Consider the following 16,275-nt stretch of genomic DNA (forward strand, 5'->3'; position numbering starts at 1 on the left):
TTTACATATTGTTGATAAAAGGCTCAATCTTGGACGAACTTTTAACACTACCTCTGCAGAATTTTTAGAAAAATCATTCAACAAAGTGGGTCTTTCCTGTTCCTAAGATGATAAGCAGAAAGACTGGCACTGCAGAATAAGTGGGAAAGGATCACAGTAAAGGTGGTGGGAACATTTAGTAGTACAGCAGAATACAAAATCAACACACACATATCAATAGCATTCCTTTATACTATAGTGAACACACTGACAAAGATATCAAGAAAACATTTCATTACAACAGCACCAGGAACAATTAAATACTTAAGAATTAACCTAACAAAGAGAAGGAACTTCACCACAAAAACTACACTACTTGGGCCAGTGATAGAGCTCAATGGCATAAGCGCTTGCCTGGTAAAGCACAAGGTCTGGAGTTCAATCCCTGGTACCAAAGAGAAAAAAATATCTACACTACTCTGAAAAAGGAAATTGAAGGAAATGTCAGAAAATGGAAAGCTATCCCATGTCCCTGGATAGGTACAACTCAAGCATACTATCGAAATGGCCATACTTCCAAAACAGATACAGATCCAAAGCAACTTCAATCAAAATTCCAACAGCATTCCTCAAGAACTCAAGGAAATAATCCCAAAATTACATGGAACTAGAAGAGACACAGAATAGGAAAAGTACACTTGGGTAACAAGAGTAAAGAATGAGGCATCACAGTTCCAGATTTGAAGTTAATATACAAAGCTACCATAATAAAAACAGCACGGTAAGGTACAGGGAGATAGCTCAGTGGCTTAAGTGCCCACCTGGAAAGCTTGAGGTCCTGAGTTCAATCCCCAGTACCACCAAAGAAAAAAAAAAATGGTGCTGGCACAAAAAGACATAAGGATCACTGAAAACAGGATGCAGGAACAAGTCTAAGTACATTCAACTATTGCATTATATTTTTGACAAAGGGGCCAAAAACACACAGCAGAGGAGACAGCCTCTATAATAAATGGCACTGGGGGCAGAAGATATAGCTCAGTGGCACAGGGCCTGCCTGGCAAGTGCCAGGTCCTAAGTTCAATTCTCAGCAACAACAACAAAAAAAAAAGGTATTGGGAAAACTGGCTATCCACATGCAAAAGACAGAATCTAAACCCATCTCTTTCACTATGTACTAAACTAAAACCGAAATGGATCAAAGAACTAAGTGGTAAACCAAAAAATACTTAACCTCCTATAAGATAAGATAGGTAAAACTCTTGAAGTCCTTGTAGAAAGACTTCTTTTTTTTTTTTTTTGTTTAATGTATTTGGTACAGGGTCTCACTACACAGATCACACTATAGGGCTCCTCCTGTTTTCAGCTTCCCCAGTGCCAGGATTGCAGGCATGTGCCACCACACCTGGTCTGTGGCCAGCGAAGCATTCCTGGGGTCAGGGCCTGCAAGGTATGTAGAGCCAGGGATCGAACCCCAGTCCCTGGGCTTGCCTAAACAGGTGCTCATTCCACTGAACTATCTTGCTGGCCCTGAAGAACTAGCTGAACAGAACCCAAGCTGCATGGGAAACAATTCCAGGAATTAACAAACAAGTTTATATGAAACTAAAAGAGTTTACACAAACCAAAGCAAACAACCAACAGTAAACAGAACCTACAGAATGGAGACAACATTTTGCCAGCAATTTTTCAGGAAAACAACTCCTATCTAGAATACATAAAGAACTCAAAAAATAGACCCCTCCTCCAAATAAAAGTTGCGATCAAAAAATGGGTAAGAAAAATCAATAGACATTCCACAGAAAAAGTACAAGTGGCCAATAAGTACACAATGAAATATTCAACATCACTGGTCATTTCAGAAATGCAAATTAAAACAACACTGAGAGTCCATCTTATCCCAGACAGAATGGCCCTCATCAAGCAATCAAACCGTAACAAGGCTAGTGAGACTGCGGGGGGAAAATGAACTCTTCTGGATTGTTGGTGAGAATGTAAACTACAACAACCACTATGGAAATCAATACAGCAAATCTTTAAAAACTAAAACTAGAAATTCCATTTGACCCAACTATTCCCTCCTAGGTGTCTTCCTGAAAAAATTAAGGACATCGTCTTACAGAAACACAGGCATTCCCATGTACCCATGTTTATAACAGCACAATTATTTTTTTGAGAAAGGGTTTTGCCATGTTTTTCAGGCTGGTCTTGAACTCATGGTCATCCTCCTGCCTCTGCCCCCCAAGTGCTGAGATTACAGGTGTCCACCACCATGCCTGACTAGAATAGCATAATTCATGACAGCTAATCTTGGGAGTGGCTTGTATGTCCATCCACAGATGAAGAAAATGTAGTGTTTATACACAAAACTATAAGGCTAAACTTGAGTCATCTGTAGGAAAATGGGCCCACCTTGAGACCACACTGTTAAGTGAAATAAATTAGTCTCACAAGCTAATATCATATGGCTTCTTTTATATGAGAAGCCCAAACTATAAATAAAGAGCAAAATAAAAGACAATGGGAAGGAGGGAGACAGATCTTCCTCAGGTGGGACTGGGATCGAGAGAAGGGGGCATGGGAGGGAAAGGGAAGGAAACGAGGGATTCGCTGTGCTATGTGCATATGCCAACTCCACGCTACACATATTTGTGCTGCAAACATATACTAATAAGTAAAAGACAATGGAAAGAAATGAAAACAAAAAAAAGATTTAATCAAGGTACCATGTGCTGAAGTTCTAGTTTCAAAGTTTCCCAGACTGGGCTGGTGAGATGGCTCAGTGGTCTAAAGCACCCACTTAGAACAAGCTTAGCAAAGCACAGGGACCGCGGTTCAATCCCCCAGCACCACATGCCAGCCAGCACCGCCCCCCCGTGGGCTAAGCTGGCCACACACACACACACACACATAAATAAAATAAAATTAAAAAAGTTTTCCAGATTGGCTTGCTCCTGTTTTACCAAAATATGGCTTGCTCCATATTTTATCATAAAATTATGCTGACAGAGGTTACAAGATTCTTCAGGGACATCTATATTTGCACTTCCCTGTAAATGGCTCATGTTTCTCCTTTAAAAAAATTATTATTTTATTGATAAAGGGTCTCACTATGCGATTTGGATTTGTAGTGATCCTCCTGTGTCAGCCTCCCCAGTGCTGGGATTACAGGCATGTGCCCCTACACCTGGCTTCTGGACCAGCATAGCATGTGGTGCTGGAGATCAAACTTGGGACCTTGTGCTTGCCAGGCAAGAGTTTATGCTGCTGAGAGCTATCTCCCAGCACTAGTTTGTCCTTCTCTATAGCCAAATAGTAGTTCATTCCATAAAAACACCACATCTTTTTTATCCATTCCTTGGTTGACAGGCATCTGGGCTGTTTCCAAGATTTTTCTATGACAAATTGTGCTACTACAAACATTTATAGGAAATGGATGCAACCTGATTCCATTATCATATCAAAAACCAGCCTCATGTATGCGAGCAGCATATTGTCTCCCAGTGTAAGAAGCCCAAAGAGTAAAGAAGACCGAAAATGTACAACAGACATTGTGAAATGGGAAGAAAACGTTCAAAGGTAAAGAGAAAGTGGAATGGAGAGAAAGAAGGGAAAAGAAAAAAAAAAAATATATATATACACACACACACACACACACACACACACACACTCACACACGACAGATACTACTAACTGCTGTTAGCTCACTGAAAGGACAGGAATATGGCTATATTGCTTGATTGGTTTTCCCTGCCTATATCTTATACTGTGGGCAACTACTTTGAAGATAACAATGCACAGGACTGGAGAGATATCTCAGCAGCATGAGTGCCTGCCTGGTAAGTGCAAGGTCCTGAGTTTGATCCCCAGTACAAAAAAAAGAAAAAGATAACAACGCACAACATTGTTACTCTCCTACAGACTTGTTTCGAAATTTTGTACCATTATTATTATTATTATTATTTTTTTTTTTTTTTTTTGCGGAACCAGGGATTGAACTCAGGCCCTTGCGCTTGCCAGAGAAGCGCTTATTCCACTGAGCCATCTACCCAGCCCCTGCTAATATGTTTTATTTTTTATTTATTTTTTAAATTTTATTTTATTTATATGTGTGTGTGTGTGTGTGTGTGTGTGTGTGTGTGGCCAGCTCAGCCCACCAGGGGGCGGAGCTGGCTGGCATGTGGTGCTGGGGGATTGAACCGCGGTCCCTGTGCTTTGCTAAGCTTGTTCTAAGTAGGTGCTTTAGACCACTGAGCCATCTCACCAGCCCTGTACCATTATTTTTATTATTTTTCTTCTGTTTAAAATTAAAAAATAAAGTTGAAATACAATTTGCAAAGCAGAAGGAATTATTTTTTTAGCAGAAGAATTATTAACTATGAGAATAGCATTTCTTGACTTTTGTCTAAGTGTGTTTTACTTAGAACTAAACTGAACTCTCAAATTCTTAAAGAAGTTATCAACCTTGACAGTCCCAATTCCTTTGTGAAATAAACCATTGCTATCTAAAAACAAAACAGAGATACAAGCCAATCCCAAACAAAGACAAAAGTATTCATGGCAGTAGCAAAGCACCACGGGAACCAGAACCAAGAGTCCAGACATAGCATGGAGAGAGGAAGTGTGAAGGTGTGTAGGAGAGGAGAGTGGCCACAGCCTCTTGAGACTCAGTCCTTCCAGGTCTGTCTGTCACAACCAGAGGCCTGAGACACAACCTGAGTAAGAATCAACCATACCTTCACACCTGTTCTTCTGTCAGTCACCTTCCCTCCTGCTAAGGTTTCAAGACTGATCTTAGTTGAATGAGACCTAAATACCTCAAAATCAACAATTAATCAGTCAGCCTCAGTTATAACCTCTCTTCCATCCTGACACTCTAGCAGAGCACCTACTGGCTGTCACTTGCACAGCTAGCTTGGCTCTGGCTCCTTAGCTAATGTTGGTTAACAACAAATATTATGTAGCCATGCCCTAGGTTAGAGAGCATAAGAGCCACGGTACAAATCAATGGTGTGGCTTTAGTGTTCCATTTTTCATCTTTTTGTCTCCAGCAAGAATATACAGAAGCTGGGCATGATGGCACACACCTATAATCCCAGCACTTGGGAGGCTGGGACAGGAGGATCACTGTACACTTTGAGTTTGAGGCCAGCCTGAGCTACAAAGTGAGTTCAAGACTAGCCCAAACTGCATAGTGAAACCTTGTCTCAACAAAACAAAACAAAAAACAAACAAACAAAAAACTGTGGTACTCCAGTTCACAAACTTGGCTTTATCCATGGTTCTGGTCCCAGAATTTATTTCACAATTCTGGTTACAACCTACAGAAGCTATTCTGCCACCAGAATTTTAAGAAAAATTAAGTTCATGAACCAAGGCACTACTCTACTTTCTAACAGCATTCAAAGATGACAGAGATCTGACCAAGCTTCTTCTGTGTCAGGGAGTGCAAGTGAGTGTAAATCAGGAAGTACACACACAGCCTGACTCTTAGCATTCCTGAACCCACCTTGTCACAAGAAGATAAAAGACTTCTGAAGGGCCGGCAAGATAGCTCAGCAGACTAAGCACCTACTTTGACAAGCGCAGAGATCAGGGTTCGATCCCCAGCACCACATACCGTGCTAGCCCTGACCCTGGAAGACCAGGTGTGGTGGCGCACACCTGTAATCCCAGCACTGGGGAGGCTAAAAACAGGAGGATCACTACGAGTCCCTGCACCAAACACATAAATGAAAAAGACTTGAGTGAGGAGTAGAGAGCTATAAATATAAAAGCATCACAACATAAATTTCAAAAACTTGTTTTAGCTTCTCATTCAAAATTGTCAAGGGGAATTTCTGAGCCTATGTTTTTATTACTTGAACTGTAATGAGAATGAAGTGTAGAAATGATGAAATAAAATAATGAAATAAAGTTACTTAGCAACATTTGCATTTATCCATTTGTTCATGTAATATCCAGAAAATGCCTACTGAGAGCTAAAGACAATGTCACCAGAACAAACAGGATAATGTTCATGACAACAAGGAATTTATGGCTGAGAGGGAGACACAAAAGGAAACAAGCAACTGTAAAATAAATCAGTGATTGTAACAGTGGGGCTGGTGCAGGACATTCTGGAGTACATGTGAAAAGCTAGGCCCAGCCTCAAGCAAAAGCTTCAGAAAAGAAATCGACGCTAAGCTCAAATCGGTGGAGAAAATAGGAATTAGACCTTATGTAAAATTCAAATGGCATAGAAAAAAAGAAAGGCATTCCACTTTTAAATGAAACAGTATTATGAAAATTGGCCCTTCTCAGGGGAAGAGGGGGACTGATTTGAAAATGAATAAAATGCCTGAATATATCAAGACAACCTCTGGTTTTCTAATATAAAACAAATGACTTCTAAAACTAGAATAACCTATTTCTGATTTTAAAATATATAGTGCACATCTTCTTAAAAGTAAAACGTGCCATCAGGCCCAGAGACATCAAAAATAATTAGCTCTCACACGAAACGATTCACTTTCAACTGGAAGACAGGGTGGTGGGGAAATCACATGGCATCTGTCCACCGCTCTTTGCCAGGCGCCAGGAAAAATTAGGAGGCGCTTCCTGCCACGTGGACCAGAGTCAGGAGGACACCGAGGCAGAGGCTGGGAGTTGAGCTGTCGGCCAGAGCCCACCGGCAAGCGCCCTGGAGCCGAGGCTTGTGCCAAGTCGGTGTCAGGGACCAGGTCAATGCAGCAAGTGCCCACGCGGAAGGAGGCAGCAAGCCAGGAGCTAAAGAAACCCCACACTGGTCAGCAGGGGGACGGGCAGCCAGATGAGGGACTGCTTGGTGCTCAGGACCTGGGTCTATGAGCCAGCGTTGGCTGCCAAGTACCTAGTGAGGTGGGGAAAGCAAGGAACTGTTCTGAAGGGGAGATTCTCTGGTCATGGACCTAAATGAGTCAAATAAAACAAATCTCTTGTTGGTGATAGTATCATTTAATAGGCAGATGCCCCCTGTATAAACTTGAGATTATAAAGTAATCTCAGGAGCAACAGAACTCTACAACACAAGACAACACTATCTTCCCTCTCTTCTTAAAATCATGAGGGTAGGTAGCATCTACAAACTCCCATGGGAGTGAGGCACAGGGAAAACCTAAGGTCTGGCTTAACAGCACACAGAGTTCTGGAAACCCACACAGCCCCTGAGAGGTTCACACCCGCTGAGAGTTTCAAACCGAGGAAGAGGTGACACTCCGCCTGGACAGTCCTAAGAAAGCCCACCACAGTGATCAAGAAACTGCTGTAAGCCAGTAAAAGGTCCCAGAATAAGAGTCACAGCAGCAGAAGGAGAGCCACAAAGGGCCACACGGAGCCACCAGCAGGAGAAAGCAGACAGTGTCTGCAGAGCAGAGACATCCCAGACCTGGGGGCTCCCATGACACTGGACCACAGCAGAGAGCAAGGGAAGGTGATTCATATGCAAATACTGTGAAAGAAGCTCCTGGGGATGGGAGAAAGATGGTGGTGAAAAAGCAGGGATGAAGAAGCTACAGGCTTCAGTGGGGCATCAGTAACGCTGAAGGACGTTCTGGAGGTAGAGGGGAAAATTCTGGGAGCCAGGTAGAAAATGCAGACTACACAAAGGAAGCTAAATTTGGTTTTTAAACACTTGAAATAAATCACAAGTAGATGCTCTTAACTATCTGTACAATAATCTGAAAGGAAAGAGGCACAGCAAGATGCTCAGATTTTCTGATCTGTGAGGAGACGCTGGTGGTGAACGCCCCAGCAGCGCGGCGTCCCAGGCCCAGGAGGTACTCAGCACCTGAGGGCGGGCAGGATGACATTCGGCAAGCTCCTTTGCTACTGTCCATGGCTCACTTTCTGTGGGGCTGGATGGCCCTATCCGTGCTCAATGAACAACACCTAAAAGGCAATCCATCGCGAGTGCTCAAGAAACACTGCAGAACATCGCTAGTTAAACTGAAGTTGACAGGCACCAAACTGTCCTCTCAACTTTCTTAAATAATAAGACTGCCTGATCTGAGAGATCCTCCCAAGTGCTCTGTCCTTTAGGACAACAGGAAAACAAAAGAGCTGGACACCATTCTCCCACAGGAAAAAAAAAATATGCATTCAATCAGTTTTTAAAACCTTATATAATTCCCTAATAAATAATGACATAAAATTATGAAGAGCAAAGCAGACTCACTTAACTGCACTGGTTAGCTCCTCTGCCAGGCCCACGTAAGGAACAAAGTATGAACAAGCAAACAAACCCACGCAAATCCTGCCTACGCACAGCAATCCAATCCTAGCAGTGCCCTGGGTCCCTGAGTGTCCATTTGTCATGGCTCACACACTGTGTCAACTTGAGAGATTTACAAGGTTAACTAAGCGACTCAGCAGGGGGCCAGGATCCTCACTGGTAGACATCCTGAGCCTGTGAGGAGGGCGGGGAGAGGTGCTGTGAGCGGGGCACCATCCCTAGAGGGGCTAACTGGTGTAATATAAGGGAGGAAAGAGGCTGCTCTTCCCTTGTGCTCCTGCTGCCTTTGCTGTGGTCTGCAGCCTTGCCCAGCTGCCCCCGTGCCTCGCCACCCTGCCTTGGAGCCAGCTGGGAAAGGACAGAAACCTCCACACACTGCGAGCTAAACCAACCTTCCTTCTTTAACTCGGGGTTTCTGTTAATGTCTCTGCAAGGACAGAAAAATAACCAAGACAAAAGCCAAGATGGAAAATACTGTAACTACTTCACTACTTCGTTACCATGGAGCTTTTAACTTCTTTTGTTTATCTTCGAAAATGTAAGAATTTCTGTTACAACCAAACAACTAAATAAGGATCTTAAGACTTATAGGTGGGGCCACTGAGATGGCTTAACAGTCTAAAGCACCTGCTTAGGCAAGTTTAGGCAAAGTGCAGGGACAGCAGCTGAAGCCATGGCACTACAGGCTGCGCCAGCCCCGCACCCCGGGCAGGCTGAGCAGGCCACCAAAAAAAAAAAAAAAAAGACTTACAGGTGAACATCTGAATACAGATGAATCAACATTTATCTTTACTGAACACTTTCAACTCTTAAATATAATTTAAGAATGAAAGCTGGGGGCTGGGGAGATAGCTCAGTGGAATTAGTGCTTGCCTGGCAAGCACAAGGTCCCGAGTTTGATCCCTGGTACCACCAAAAAAAAAAAAAAAGAAAAGAAAGAAAAAGAATCAAAACTAGGCTCCTTCTATATAAAACTAACAGCCCCTCCTCAATCACCGCTCATGGGAATTTTTAAAGCTCAAGCAGTCCTATGTCAGATCCTAGAACATGAAAGTTCTCAGTTTTAAACTTTATTTTAAAGCAAAAGTGCTACTTTTTTTTTTTAATGCTACCTTCTGAAAGTTCTCTGGCAACCTCACAAAGCTGGAGATCTGGTTTTCCCAGTTAAACTCCCCTCTAGGTACAGCCTTGCTCTTTGCACACCTTGGCAAGCACTCTCTCACTGGGCCCAGGAACAGCTGGAAGAGCTAATTCGCTGCTAGACACGTTGCTGAATTACAGCCAACCCGCTGTGCACTCACCTGCTCCTCCCTTCCTCAAACTGCCTGGATCCACCGCCCAGATTCCTGACCTCCGAACTCTGCCTTCTCCAGTACGTGAGCCTTTCCTCTCTACTCCTGCTGGGTTCCTCCCTGCCCCAGCTCCTGCTCCTCCACCTGATGGAAGGACTTCCCACTCTGCCCCTGTGTGAAGCCCGCCTGCAGCCCTATTGTGGGCCAGCCCAGCTTCCCCTCAGAGCCCCTTTCTGCACGCAGGCTTTACACACAATCTTCCACACTCCCACCCTCTCCATGATCTTCCCTGCAGATCACTAGATACCCAAAGAGCGGGAGGAAAGTCCAACAGGTATTCTAGGTATGTGAGCAGAAAGAGAACCAGGTCTCCCAGATGCTCTAACATGAATACAGGATTTTCAAAACAAATAGTTTTAAGTTATTCAAGTTTATTGTGGACTGATACATAGAAGTAGGCCTCTGGGCCTTGTATTTTTAAAAAAATTAGTCTCAGAAAAGGTCACTATTCTTTTTCTATAAAAATAGATAAATAATAACACACAAAAATTATTTTAAATTTGAAAAAAAGGCCAGGCAGGTGGCACATGCCTGTAATTGCACCACTCAGTATGCTGAGGCAGAAGCAAAATGAATTAAAGGCCAGCCTGAGCTACATACCAAGTGCAAGGCTAACCTGAGCTAAACAGCAAGACTCTTCTGCAAAAAATTTAAAAACGTAATTCTGTAACTTCAATCTTATAAAATTCCTCCCACCTTTATTCCCACAGCCACAACTTATAAAACTATAATTAAGGTGGCTCTTACTCAAGTTGTACTTCCTTCAGATCAAGGTTCACAAGAACGTGCTCTTGTGTACGCTCCTCGGCCCTTGGAGGTTACAGCTGAAGGGCACTACAGGGCACTACGGTGAGAACAAGAAAGTTCTTCTTTCCTGGAAGTCAGCAAACTACTCTCAGCTGCTGCTTGGCAGAAGGAAGCTGATGCAAGGTCAGGAAATAAAGGGTGACTTTCAGATGTACAAGTCATAGGGCTCGTCACAGGTTTTTTGTTTTTTTTTTTTTTTTTAAGATACACTCAAATTGGCTACAAAGGGTAAGTGAAGAAGAGGATGATGTGAAAAAGAAGACAGGCTCTGGTGGGTCGCAAAAACAGTGCATTTTAAAATCCAGTGTGCGTTACCAACGTCATGCCAACAATCCTGGTGATAGATATGGGAGCCAACACTCCAATTATTCAAAGGTCATTGCCTTTGTTTCGAAAACCAGTATCAACCTACTGCCTGGTTATAACAGCTCCTGAAATCACTCAACACAAAGAACCAGAAGGTGCTTCGTAGTGCACACCAAAACAGGACAGAGAGATGAGCCAAGATAAGCCAAGGCTAAAGCTAAGTAATTCTGGGATGAGTAGAAGGCACCGCAATACTCCCAGCTGAGCAGGGAGAATCTCATGGACCCAGAGAACGTCTGAGCAGCAGGGAGCCTCAGGTCCTATTCCATCCACCATTATTTTACAGTCCAGGCACACAGAAGTAAAACAACTGGCCCAAGGCCAAAAAGCTGCTCCCCAAACTTGAGTAACTCACCCACGCAAAAACTTAGCGGCTGCTAGCCCTGGGGTGGTAGAGTCAGGTGCAGGTCCCCGGAGCCCGCAGAATGGAAAGCCACACCTACCCAAAAGTGGAGGAAACAACTGGAGCACAGTCCTGTTAAAAGTCCTTCCTCTTTTTAGATTTTTGAAAAAGGAAAAAGACCCATTAAAGATCCCAATCTTAAAAGAGCCAGCTGGTTCTTCTTCTTCTCATTCCCTGCCACTTGGCCACTGCATCTTATATTCTAATAACTATTGTCACAATAGGACTGAAAAACTGAAATAACACTTTCAGACCTGCTGAACACTACCTGACTATTCTCCCCCAAAATAAATAAAACTTTCATTTTGAAAACATCAGAGCAGTACTAGGAAGCAAATCCAATGAGCCAATAGTCAGTTTCCCTCTCCAATCCATTTTTTTTCCCAAGTACTGGGGATTGAACCTAGGACCTTGCTCTTGTTAGGCAAGCACTTACTCTACTGAGCTATCTCCCCAGCCCTCCAATCCATTTTCTACCCTATAAATTCAGCCTTAGCCCAGGCCCAGTGAGTGTGTGGGAGCTTCCAGCTACCATGCACCGGCAGGACCAGTCGGGTCCAAGCCCAGGCGCAGCGTGGGGGAGACCCTCTTCCACCCCCTTGGGACCCCCCACCACTCCGCAGTCCCCCCCCCCATCCTGCCCAGTGAGTGAGACCTTCTGCATTCTTGGGACCCTCAGATCCAGCCATAGCCAAGGCCCAGTGAGTGTGTGGGAGAGCTTCTCTCCCCCCTACTCCACCTTGTCGCCTTCAGACTCAGCTCAGGCCTGGCATACAGGCCTGGGGTGAAACTCTGCAGCTGCAGTCCCTACAGAGAGAGTAGGAGACAGAACCACCCAGCTAGTCCAGGAACAGAACATCTTGCCAGAGGGGCACAACAGGTTCACTCCCCAGGGGGACAGCAAGAAGGAGCTGAGCACAGCAGCCAGACCCAAGCCAGGCACAGCTGGATAAATTCAAACTTTGTAGATCTGCACCTGAATTTCAGTAAGTGCTAAAGTTGTAACTGCACGAAAGCTCTACAACAAAGGTCAGAAGACAATGCTATATAAACTGACGAGAAGGAGCAAAACGCAATCTCAGACCCCAAGCCCACCCATAACAAGTGCAGAGGACATTAACACAGAACAAATTGGGAATCACACAGCTGAAATCAATGAATCAACAGCTTCTGAAATAAAGAAACAACTGCAGAAAGGTATAAAGGAACTCAGATTGGAAATGAAAAAAGAAATCCCTGAATTAATAGCATCAGCAGTAAAGACTCAAATGCAGAAACATATGGAGGAAATCCAATGCCCGCCCAGAACAAGTGCAGAGGACACTAGCTCAGCTGAAATGTATGAATTAATATCATCAAAAGTAAACAAGCAACAGAAAGTTACAGAGGAACTCAGACCAGAGTTATTTTCTGAAATGAAAAAAGAATTCACTGAACTCATAGCATCTGAAGTAAAGAATCAAATACAGAAACCATTTTCTACCCTGTAGCTAGTGTTCACGTCTGTATTTGTGTGGTCACACACAAGCCTGATTGTGGCACACTCCTTCTGAACACTCTCCAGTGGCTTGCCCTGCAGGCAACTTATATGAAGTTCCAAACAGCAGGTGGCAGGCAAGCTGGCCCTCCCTGCCCACTGAGCCTCCCTGCCAAAACCACGTGGCCACCCACACTCCAGGAACCTCTTGGGGCCCTGCACTGGGACACCATCTGGAAATCTCCCACGTCTCAACTTCACCCCTTACCTCTTTACTTTCAGATCTCAGCCTCATCATTCTGGTCTCCTCAGGGAATCTTTTCCTGAGTACTGTCATCCACCCTGGTAACCCCAGGCAGCCTTCCTCAGGGCCACCACAGTTCACTAAATCGTCCTTGTGACCCTCTGATTAGTGCCTGTTTTCTGAAGTGAAGCCTAAGTCCCATGAGCATAGTAATCAAATCTTTTGTGCCCATCATTCTCCCTATTATACCTAGCAGGTAAGTTGTTAGTGAGTCAGTTAATCAAAGAAGACACAAATAAATGAGAGACCTAAACTGCGGGCTCTTGGTAAGTCCTAGCAGAGAAAGGCTAAGAGAAAGTGCAAGCCACTCCCTTCTCGGCCACCTTTCAGCACTGCAGATGTATATAGTACTTTCACAAAAGGAATGCTGAAGAAAAATAAATCTTATGTAAAGTACTAAGCAAACAAATCCAAAGCTGTTTATACATACATCAGCCTTTAATTATTCAATCGCTTTTAATGTCACTCAGTGGCTCTTGACATACTTAAGAACTACCTTTAGCAGTGGGCAGGTCACTACTCCTTAGAACTACTGCTGCCACCACCATCACCACCGAAGAGAACTGCAGTTTTCTCTACAAGTTTCTTCCCATAACTTTTTCAAGAAGCCCTAGATCAGTACTACCCTGTGGAAATATAATGAAGTCACAACTTTCTATTGATCATATGGAAGAAGATAAAAAATAGAAATTGTGTCAATAATATATTCAATTTAGTATAAATATACTATATACTGTCACTTAATACATAACCAATATTTAGAGCCAGGCGATAGCTCAGAGGCATAGCACCTGGCAAGCACGATTCCAGGTACCAACCCTCCCATATTTAAAGAATTAATAAAACATTTTATATCCTTTTTGCACAAAGTTTTAGAAAGCCACTACATATTGCTACTCACAGACTATCTCACTGAACTAGCCACCTGTGGCCAGTGCCTACCATAGCTCACAGAGAAGTCCTATGTCATGTATACTACTGATCAATGCGATGCTTCCCCTCGCTGTGTTGCAGCGCTGGGGACTGGACCCAGAGCCTTGTGTGTTCACTTCTGCCGCTGAGCTACATCCTTAGCCTTCTCTTTCCTTGAAAAGCTTACAGAATAAGCTTTTGATGTCCATGATCAAACTATGCAGCAATGATGAAGGAGGAAGTTATCCTCACTAGACAACTGAAAAATAGAGGAAAAAGACTGATGGTTTCATGTACATGAAAGTGATGTACCTTCTTAATTCGTTCATGACTTTAAATGCTTTCTTCATGTGCCAAGGGTTCACTGTCACTGGGCACTGTTTCTCGGTATTATCATCTTTTGCATCGAGAGGCTTCTGATGACCCTGCTTTGTGCATCTGTACACAGAAGAACAAGAAACAGAATAAGATCGTATTAAAGATAATTTAGTACCGCGTTATCACACTGCAAGAAATAAATTGAATGCCACCCTCCTTCTACTGATTTAGAGGAAGTCTCCCCCACACTGCCCATGTCAGATTAGGACAACTGCACAAGTTCTGGCAGTCGCTATGGCTTCAGCTGTGTAGGTAATTACCTCCCTGGTGTCAAAGCTCTGGCAAAGGTGAGCACAGAAAATTCAGGAAAAGTGCGTTAGCAGACATCACCAAATAAAAATGCTGAAAAATTATCTTTTCTGGTGGAAATTAACTGGCTTTTTCAATCTGCTAGTCACATGCTATTTACAAACCAAGAGAGGAGTAGGAATATATTTTACACAAACTTCACGCCCTTAGAATCTGCTTCAGTTTGTTTCTACCTGCAAGGATAGCTATTTAGCCCATTTACTTTCAGCCTACACTAGTTTAAAAGATCTGTCATGCCTAAATGTTCACCATGGGATACCCATGGTGCTTAGTTTACTTTCACTGTTTCCCAATTTTCATTTTTTACTAGTACATGTTTGCACTTTTATTACTTATAATCTTTACAATAACTCTGGAAGCTAATTACTATCATTACCCCCATTTAACAGACAAATAAATTGAGGTAAAAAAATCGGATAACTTGGCAAATGGCAGTTAAGTAACACTCTACCTAATCTGACTTTCCACTAATGTTCAACAGCATTTCCTACATTAAACAAATATATTTAATTTCATACATAATTTTACCAATTTTTTTTTTCTGGTTCTGGGGCTTAAAGCCAAGGGATCTCTACTGCTGAGTTACATCTCTAGACTTTTTTATCTTTTACTTTTGTGACAGAATATCAGTAAATTGCCCAAGCTAGCCTAAACTTGTGATCCTCCTCCCCCATCTTAAGTAGCTGTAATTATAGGTATGTGCAACTGTTTCCAGCTTACATGTACAATTTTCAAGCATATGATACTGTATTAGTATTGTTACCTGTTATCCTTTCCAAGATACACGGTCCACAAAAATTGACAAGTTGGAGTATGGGATGGGAAGGTGGTGAATTAACTGCAAATTAATGGACACTGGGAAATACTTGAAGTGACAGTTGTACAACTCTATAAATTAACTAAAATTCACTATTTTATACAATGATCATGGGTAGATTTCATGGTACACAAATTATACCTCAATAATGCTATTAAATAAAAGAGAGTCGAGATAGCAAATGAAGCCGTTAAAAACCACACTTGTGTATCACACAAAGAACAAAAAAACATTGGTCCTCTCTGTGCTTTCCCTTCCTTCCTTTTCCTTCAGAATGCCTCAGTGACTAAAACCAAGATCTTGTGCTCATGGAGCTTGCTGTCTAGGTGGTAGGGGAAACAGCAACAGGGACAAGTCAGTAAAGCAGACAGGTGGTAGAAAATGCAAGCACTACAGGGAAAAAGAAAAAGCAGGGCACAGAAAAGGCAATAAGGAGTGTGGGGTGGTGGCAGTGGAGCGGTGTAATTTCCTGTATTGAGAAGTGAGAGCTCAACCACAGAGTAGGAGTGGGAGGACATCTGGAGGGCAGGAGTCACTGAAGCGCATCCCAGGGACTGGGATACCCACGTGGAAGGCGCAAAGGGCTGGGTCTGACGGGCAGCAAATGTGCAGGGCCTTGCAGGACACTCAGGACTTCAGCTTTCACCTCCAGGGGCACTGGGAAACACAAAGAGGAGGTGGCACAGTCCTGCTTGTGTTTTTAAAGGATTGGCTGGTTGCTGATTGAGGGCAGTCTACATGGCCAAAGTCGGAAAGGGAGCCGATACTCAGGAGGGTGGTGTAGTAATACAGTAAGCGAGGTCAACAGCCCAGGGCAGGGTGATGGGTGGCTGGGTTCTGGATATTCTCAGGAACAGCCAACAAGATTCACTGAGAGAACTGGAGTCAGAGTGACTTTATTTCTCCCCCACACAACTGGA

The 16,275-nt window shown here is 43.3% G+C and overlaps 1 protein-coding gene across 2 annotated transcripts in view; it reads right to left on the bottom strand.

Annotated features, from left to right (window-relative positions):
- Positions 1–14,283, bottom strand: part of Klhl2 (kelch like family member 2) — a 108,726-nt gene extending 94,443 nt beyond the window's left edge. For both annotated transcript variants that reach the window (XM_023714664.1, XM_004630607.3), the window contains exon 1: positions 14,164–14,283. In XM_023714664.1, coding sequence (XP_023570432.1) covers positions 14,164–14,201 — 38 coding nt within the window. In that variant the 5' untranslated portion in view covers positions 14,202–14,283. The remainder of the gene's footprint in view (positions 1–14,163) is intronic.
- Positions 14,284–16,275: the final 1,992 nt, after the last annotated feature.

The sequence above is a fragment of the Octodon degus genome, unplaced genomic scaffold, assembly GCF_000260255.1.
Source record: "Octodon degus isolate 3935 unplaced genomic scaffold, OctDeg1.0 scaffold00036, whole genome shotgun sequence".
Classification (NCBI taxonomy): domain Eukaryota; kingdom Metazoa; phylum Chordata; class Mammalia; order Rodentia; family Octodontidae; genus Octodon; species Octodon degus.